Source organism: Arachis ipaensis, chromosome B04 (assembly GCF_000816755.2).
Source record: "Arachis ipaensis cultivar K30076 chromosome B04, Araip1.1, whole genome shotgun sequence".
Lineage (NCBI taxonomy): Eukaryota > Viridiplantae > Streptophyta > Magnoliopsida > Fabales > Fabaceae > Arachis > Arachis ipaensis.
The window spans coordinates 96,393,070-96,401,521 of NC_029788.2; the positions used below are offsets into that span (position 1 = coordinate 96,393,070).

General features: G+C 33.1%; 1 protein-coding gene across 3 annotated transcripts in view; it reads right to left on the minus strand.

Annotated features, from left to right (window-relative positions):
• The window catches only part of LOC107639495 (glutamine-dependent NAD(+) synthetase), a 26,975-nt gene continuing 20,934 nt past the window's right edge, over nucleotides 2,412–8,452 (minus strand). Inside the window, exons 2-14 of one of the 3 annotated variants that reach the window (XM_016343007.2) lie at nucleotides 8,036–8,238; nucleotides 7,623–7,928; nucleotides 7,186–7,409; nucleotides 6,884–6,987; nucleotides 6,645–6,779; nucleotides 6,363–6,531; nucleotides 5,390–5,525; nucleotides 5,089–5,227; nucleotides 4,591–4,767; nucleotides 4,322–4,489; nucleotides 3,617–3,712; nucleotides 3,050–3,178; nucleotides 2,412–2,942 (exon numbers count right to left, since the gene is read on the minus strand). In XM_016343007.2, coding sequence (XP_016198493.1) covers nucleotides 2,730–2,942; nucleotides 3,050–3,178; nucleotides 3,617–3,712; nucleotides 4,322–4,489; nucleotides 4,591–4,767; nucleotides 5,089–5,227; nucleotides 5,390–5,525; nucleotides 6,363–6,531; nucleotides 6,645–6,779; nucleotides 6,884–6,987; nucleotides 7,186–7,409; nucleotides 7,623–7,928; nucleotides 8,036–8,229 — 2,190 coding nt within the window. In that variant the 5' untranslated portion in view covers nucleotides 8,230–8,238 and the 3' untranslated portion in view covers nucleotides 2,412–2,729. Of the gene's footprint in view, nucleotides 2,969–3,049; nucleotides 3,179–3,616; nucleotides 3,713–4,321; nucleotides 4,490–4,590; nucleotides 4,768–5,088; nucleotides 5,228–5,389; nucleotides 5,526–6,362; nucleotides 6,532–6,644; nucleotides 6,780–6,883; nucleotides 6,988–7,185; nucleotides 7,410–7,622; nucleotides 7,952–8,035; nucleotides 8,297–8,452 lie in introns of those variants that run through there. The other 2 variants (XM_021121360.1, XM_021121361.1) reach the window with 2 other exon arrangements.

An 8,452-nucleotide genomic window follows, 5' to 3' on the forward strand; every position in this document is an offset into this window, starting at 1 on the left:
AAGAGCTAATAATAAGCAACCAAAAGATGAGTTTGCATTATTCCAACTCTTAAGTCATCAATTATCAAATGGAAGGAAATCCTTAAATAGAATTTTGAAATTCTCTTATAGTCTTACAATCTTTCCTTACTTGATGAGAGGGAATTTCTGAAATAGAAAATTTTTATTCTTCTATTTAACGCAAAATTTTGACTCATAAAAAATGTTTGTTTATTTATTTCAGAAATATGTCTATTTCGTATTTCTTTCTTATCTCCTTAGGTTTGGTTTGGTAAAATTTTTACTTTTCAAAAATAGTTTATAAAAACTAGTTTTTAGAAAATAGCTTTTTAAAAATTGTAGCATCTATGTTTAGTAAATTAAATTAAAAATAATTTTCAATAAGCATAAACAAGTGTATTTGGTAAAATTATTTTTAAAATTTAAAATACTATAATAGACATTAATATAAGAATTAAATTTGGATATTAATTAATGTATGAAGTTATATTAGATTTTTTATTTTGATAAGTACAAACTATCTTTAAAAAATTCTACTTTAGGTGCTTTCAAAAACACCCTTATATTTTAAAAGTTATAACTTATAAGTATAAGTACATGATCTTTTTTATTTATTAAACATAAAATAAGGAGTCTGTACTTTTTAAAAAGCACAAACTTTGAAGAGTTTTACCAAATGAAGCCTTGATCTTTTATGAACTAATTATTCTTTACTCCTATCTTTGTTTCTTTCTAGTATTTTAGTTCATACAAAGCATTTCTAATGGGTTAATACTCAAATTCGTCCCTGAAAGATCACGCGATCTTTATTTTCGTCCTCGAATGATTTTTTTAATCAAATTAGTCCCTGAAAGATAAAATGTAAGTTAAATTAGTCCTTTTGTCAGAAAGTGCCACGTGGCAGGTTAGCGACACGTGGCATGCCACGTCTCACTTGACATGTAAAAAAGTTTTTAATAGTCAAAATAGTCCTTGAAAGTCCAGACGTAAGTCATTTTCATCCCTCAAATTTTAAAAATTAGTCAAACTAGTCCTTATATAATTTTTTTTATTTTTTTTCATAATATTAAATTTGAAATATTTTTTGATACTACTAATTTTAATAGAAATGTAATTGACAAACAAAACATTAGTAATCGTATCTTTTCTTCTTAAAAATTTTTTCAATAAAATTATCTCTCTCCTTTAGTTCTTCTCAAAATCTCTCTTATTCTTTTCTATTCTAAAACCTTTTTCTTACATTATTACATTTTGATGGAATATATATATATACTCAAAATTAAAATGTATGTATTTATTAACCTAAACAAAGTTATATGCTCAAAATCAAAATTTATGTATGTTAAACTAAACAAAGTTGTACCACTATTTTTTTCTACTACATCTTTTTAAAACATATAGGATGTAATGGTATAACTTACATATAGGATGTAATACCATAATGGAAAAAAAAAAAGATGTAGTAAAAAAAAATAGTGATACAACTTTGTTTAGTTTAACATACATAAATTTTGATTTTGAGCATATAACTTTGTTTAGGTTAATAAATACATACATTTCAATTTTGAGTATATATATATTCTAGTAAAATGTAATAATGTAAGAAAAATGTTTTAGAATAGAAAAGAATAAGAGATTTTGAGAAGAATTAAAGAAGAGAGATAATTTTATTGAAAAAAATTTTAAGAAGAAAATATACGATTACTAATGTTTTGTTTGTCAATTACATTTCTATTAAAATTAGTAGTATAAAAAAATATTTCAAATTTAATATTATAAAGAAAAAATAAAAAAATTATATAAGGACTAGTTTGACTAATTTTTAAAATTTGAGGGATGAAAATGACTTACGTCTTTCAAGGACTATTTTAACTATTAAAAACTTTTTTACATGTCAAGTGACACGTGGCATGACACGTGTCACTGACCTGCCACGTGGCACTTTCTGACAAAAGGACTAATTTGACTTACATTTTATCTTTTAGGGACTAATTTGATTAAAAAAGATCATTCGAGAACGAAAATGAAGATCGCGTGATCTTTCAGGGACGAATTTGAATATTAACCCCATTTCTAATATATTAAGCAAACTAAAATATATTCTAAAAAAATACTTAAACAAGAACAAACAAATAAGCAAAAGCAATTTTCCAGAAATTTTACAAATTCATTGAAATCTATTCTTCCATGATTTTTACAAACAATAATTAGCTGCCTCCTAATGACACTAAATCTTCCTAGTTGTGTCTTTTACATTATAATATGAGTTACATGTATACAAAAATAATCTATTTTAATATTTAGCTTTAATTATCCATGTTTATCTAACTTGCAACAGTCGAAGCTTTTCTCTCTTAAGGCATCATCCTCTTCCTTTTTTTTAAACTGCATTCTCATGGAGACAAACAATAGAAGCTGAAATGCTAGGTTGGATTAATTTCATTGCTCACGAGAGTAAACTGTACAATAAAAAAGGATGAAGCGAAATGATAGAGGTATTGTTTCTTACAGAAATCTCACAAACATGAGTATGGGTGACCGAACAATTTTCATTTAAATTTATTAATTTGGTAGACACTGAGTTTCTTAGCCACTCATACATCTCTATAGACTATATCAAGTGGGAAAAAAAAATGTACATTAATTTTTGAAAGATGAAATCTACATCTCTGTCTAGGCAGACTTCTAATTTATTCTGTTGTTTCATTCCTGGTTTGGTTAAATTTTAGTTAGAATCCGACTTTGGGATTGCCTGAACCTGCTGCAGCAACTCCCATCCCACCAACACCTTCTGATACAGCTGCTACATGGTCTCCTTCTTGAACAATGTCTTTCACATCCAACTCACTCACTAGTTCATCAATCTTCCGAAATTGATAGGGCCATCTCACATTATAGAGAAACTGGCGCAGATCAAACCTATTATCCTCCGGGGAATAACTCTGCAAGTTGAGTGAAAAATGGTAAACTTTTCATCACCAACATAATTATAAGAATACAATTAAGATTTGTACGAGGGCATACAACTCTACCCCAAGAAACTACATACCTCGGCATGATATGAAGGCGTCAAGACAGTCATTTTGTGCCGGTTGATTGAATAGTACTTGAAGAAGTGTTTCACTTTTTCGGCCACCTGTGATGGAGTCAATCTTCCACCCCATCTATAACACAGATTCTGCAACAGTAAATTACAAAAACTATACGTTATAGCTGAACCACCAAACAAACCAAATTCGTTGATTTAATGATGCAAGAAGTTACTCTCCTTTGAGTTTCATCGTACCAAGCAAAGAAATCAATATTTCTGCTAAGAAAATATCAGTGATGTTTCTCTTTTTTTATCATGAAATAATTGCCACAATTTTTAGTCTTAAGGAACAATAAACCACTTTCAGAGGCCTGTCAAATGGCTTGCAAATAGATTCTGCTTTTACTTTTTACATATTTCTGGGCCATTAAACTTTACATTATGGGATGGTCACGGGCAGAATTACCATATCTTTGACCTTTTCTTTTCAAACATTAATTCAGAGATGAAAACTTAGAACTGAAAAACCAGTGAAAGGTAGCAGAAGAAAATGAATAAGACAGGAGGGAGAAGCAAGGGATATACCTGGAACATTGAAACTGGACCACATCGGAAGATTTTCCGTAGTCTTCCATAGACTGACAGTTCCTCGTAAGTCATTCCCATATCAACTTCATCAAGCTGTTTAAAACAAAGAATGAGGTATTTGCTTACATATTTTAAAACCTTGAGTTATATATAAATTATCATTGCCTAGATAATTGCATATAAACCGAATAAGCAGAACATAATATGGCATTGCTGAAAAGGGAGAATGAAGAACGCAACTACTTGTCGCTGGACTTCACTAAGAGGTAAGAATAATAGCTTTCAAGCTCTCACATTGTCATAGGATTGAATTCATTCTTGGACACACTATTTGCTTTTATTTGGATGCTCACAATAAATGAAGCAAAGTAGTTCTTCCAAAGGATCTTTAATGACTAAATTAAGGGGATGTCCCTGAGATTTTTTTATTATAACCTGATTTAAGCTCTTCTTCCTCTTATATTGTCTTTGTACTTCATCTAGGGAAAATTTCATAATTACATTTCATTTTGATACACAGAAGTAGATGATGAGTTAAATTAATGAACTCCATGTTGTTGTAATGATATATTCCACCATTACCACCTCCACTTGACAAAAATCCCATATGGCGACAAAACACATACCAAATATGGTCGACTGAAAGGGTTCTTCAAGAGATTCAAGATCAGTGCCGGAAGATATAAGACAACAAAATATTACCTGAGTGTAGTTAGAACGTATAGGCTCCAGTTCAGCAGTAGGTGGAGCTGCTTCAATTTCTGCCAGAGATGAGTAACCAAGATGGATAGCTGCCCATCGCAGGAATGTCCTAAGGTCCTGCTTACTTATGCTACCAATAGGATTTATATCTGCTGCGCTGCAATCATACTGTAAAAGAGATAAACTTTGGTAACTGCTGTGTAATGGACCACAAAAATGAGAAATAATAGCAAGCAATGAAGAAAGTAATAATCGAAATCTGTGTAGACCTTTGTCAAGTAACCACGTAATCCTTCATCCACATTTGAGCTCCCCAAGACAAGATAAAACCCTGGTTTGTTGTGAACCCAAGGCAATAGTGATGCTAACATGAAGGCGAGCACCATCCTGATTCTAGCTTGTATGTTCTGCAAGCTTAGATTCTCAACATTAGATCCACCATCTACCTGTAAAGGCATACAAAGAAATTATTTGACCTATAACAGCATGAAAACATAAACAATTAAACACATCAGATTTCCAAGCTTTTAGTCAGGATAAAAATGGTTAGATTCCCGGCAACGAAGCTAAGTTTCTGCCAGTTTGACCAGTCAGTAACAAGGTCCCAATATCAATATGGAGATCTACATATGACTATTTATATTTGTAACACTTATTTATCTCATTATCAACATATTCTCGTGCAGAAGTCCAAGTGTATGAAAACAGAGAGTTCTGGTACTTGCTAGCTATGATTAAAATAATTCACTAGTCCATGCTTCATTTACCTTATAGCGTGGTCTCTTTCCTGTAAGTGTTTGGAACAATGACAAAAACGCAGATACAACTCCATCAATGGAAAGATCAAGGTGCCATGAACCAATTTCATCAGCCAACACCTTGGCCCGTGACCTTGTCATGTCCGAACTGCAAGGAATTTTTTTTTATAACATTATGATAACATGTGAGTGAAGCAGAAGTAGACTGATCTTTATAAACATTGATGAGGATCTATAGAAATAGCAGATATAAACTCAGTTGTACAGACAAAGATTGAAAAAACAGAAGGACATCAAATTTATTACTTACCTGTTTTCAGATCCCATAAAAACAGTATAGAATATTCGCTTGGCAAATTCTCTGCTATCAGTAGGATATTGTCCATCTTTGTAGTTTCCTATTCTTATTGCATCAGCTTTAACTTGTTCATCTCCATTTGCGATTTCTGCAGGCAGAAGTGAATAACTAATGAATGCCATATAAACTACAAGGTTTTGTTTATTCCACCTCTTCCACGTTTGAAAAAATGTAAAAGAAAAAAGAGATAGACATCCTGATTTTATTACTAGAAATTGTTTCAGATTGGTTTCAATGAAGGAATTCAAAACACACAGAACTAAGAAAAAGTACTATATCCATGAAAGTCCAATTCTATAAGCAATTCAATAATCATCTAATTATGTATCACCTCTTAACCACCCTTCCTTGAGATCCTTTTATTGGTGGTACTTAACAGAGGTTTGATTAGTGGTCAGTTGAATAGTATGCTTGTTCCTAAGGGTAAACCACAAAAAATGCACCCAAATTATTTTACCGCTGACAAAAATGTTTTTGAATTTTGTTATCAACAAAAATGCCCTCAAATAATTTGAAAACATGCCAAAAATGCCTAATCATGATCAAAGGCCTGCTCCGTTAATGGAAAAAATGTGATGTGGCTAACGGAGCATTCAACGTGGCAAGTGAGACTCTGACATTCTCCGTTTGTCACACCGTTCTTTTCCATTAACGTAGAACATTTCAGTTCATAGATGTGCATTTTTTTGTCACATTTTAAAATAATTTGAGGATATTTTTGTCAATAATAAATTTCGGAGACATTTTTGTCATTGATAAAATACTTTGGGTGCCTTTTTGGTGGTTTACTCTTGTTCCTAAATAAGCAGTATTTGTTTGTATGCACTATTAACATAGCTTCTACATACTGCCACAAGTTGGGCAGGTGATAGAAACTTGAAGGTATATAAGAATCTAACAGCACTTGACATCAATCCAAATGTACCTTTAACAACCAGCTGACACATGCAACCAACAATTGCAGCAACTGATGAACTGTCTGCTCCACCAGAAAGGGGAAGCAGAAAACCAGATGCTCCGCTTCTTCTTAAATAGTCCCATAACCAGCAACCAGGTCCAAATGCTATTTCCTCCTCAGGAGAGTGATACTTGATCTGCAAAGCATATATCATATTCAATTAGCAACTTGGCAGCCTGAGCAATTGAAGGAATAATATTGTGACATTATCTAAAAGTTGCAACTCAAAATGGTGACAACGTGCATTACCTTTAGTGGAATGGAAAGACGATGTTTAAGATTAAAAGGTACACAAAGACTATATGGTACTTCCACTGAAGGAACCTTAGTTTTACAACTTGCTTGCTCTTGAAAGCTACTTACGGATCCTCTTAGGCTTGCCACCTACCAATAGAAAAAATGGAGTTATGGAACCAAATCCAGTGTCAACAGTTGAGGATTAAAATGGCATTGCATGCATTACAGATGGGAGGTCATGCAACAAATACCATGTCTAGATCCATTTGTGCAACCACAACCTCAACATCCTTTAAAGAAAATTGTGACCCTTGTGCAATGAGATCACCATTGACCACAACACAAGCACAGCCATCTGTTACGAGTAAATTTTAAGAAATGAACAAAAGGGCCACATAAGTAAAATCTCCAAAAGCTGGAAAAGAAGCTAAAATAACAGTTAACATGTCCGTATAGCAACTTGCATATATTTGAAGGTATTCATTCTCCAGAATATGCATTAGACACCAACTTCAAAGCATTATATCATTGTATTAAGAGAAACATATTCTACCATAGTAAAGACGGCCACCATCGCATCCTTGGTGATTGCTATACATGTATACTCCGCCACGAGTGTGAGTGGCATCTATAAAAGCACGAAGACGAACATCAAGCTTTCTAAGTTGGTGATGACTTCCACTGGCATTCATAAATACTTCAACCCCATTCAATGCAAGCTCAGAATGTGGGGGAGTTGGAGTAAACAGCTCTTCACAAACTTCAGCCGAAATAGCTCTACAATTTTGAAATAAACATCGAATCAGAAGTTGGAATGACAATAAATAAATTAAGCATACACAAATACAAACACACAGTAGTTGGAACACACTAGTTCTTAACATGCATTTACACATTATCTGGAATTCGTAAGTGAACACACTAAATAACCCTAAAAAAAACTAAACTAATAAACACTTTAAAAATATAGCTTGTGATTATGCAACATACGTGTCCTTAAACTTCAGAAATCCATAACCAAAGGGAACCGATGTCTGGCCTAACGCCTCAGCTATCTCGCCGGGAAGCTGAAAATGGACAAGATGATCTCTCGGCTTCCACGCCGTGAACCATCGAAGTTCTCTATAATTGCCATCGTTCGCAAGCCACATCTTTGGGCGTATCATGAGAATCTTGCGATTCAAACAAAGAACCTGACAATTGTAGCGCTCAGAGTCCTTGATAATAGGCATTCCAATGCTACACACAATTCCATCCGTCAAATCACCAACTAAGATATCTTTCAAACATTCCCATCTGAAAACCAAAACCACAGCATACTTCACAAGGTAATCAAATCAATTTCCATCACTTTCTAATTGAAAAGAAAGAAAAATAGAAAAAGGAATGAGTGAAGTTATTACGCGTGTGTGACGGTGTCGAGTTCCAAGAAGTGGTCTTCACAGCCATAGCCAGTGAGCTCGAGCTCAGGGCCGAGCCTAATGACGGCGCCGGATTGTTTAGCGATAGCGATGGAGTCCTTGATTCGCTGAGTGTTTGAATCGAAGTCCATGGCCCATTGGTTGAGATTGCAAGTGGCAACCTTCAACAGCCTCATCCTCACGAACTTGGAACGGAAACAGAAAAGAAAGGTTTATTTGTAATGGAATGTAGCAAGTTGTTATCGAATGTGTGAATTTTGTTTCTTCTATTCTTTTTAGATAGCGTGTACATGTTAATATTTAATTTGGTCAACTAAACTTACGTATAAATCACTCACTAAAAAAAAAAAAAAACTTAACATATAATACGTTTATTTTAAATTCTCTGATTTAATTCTA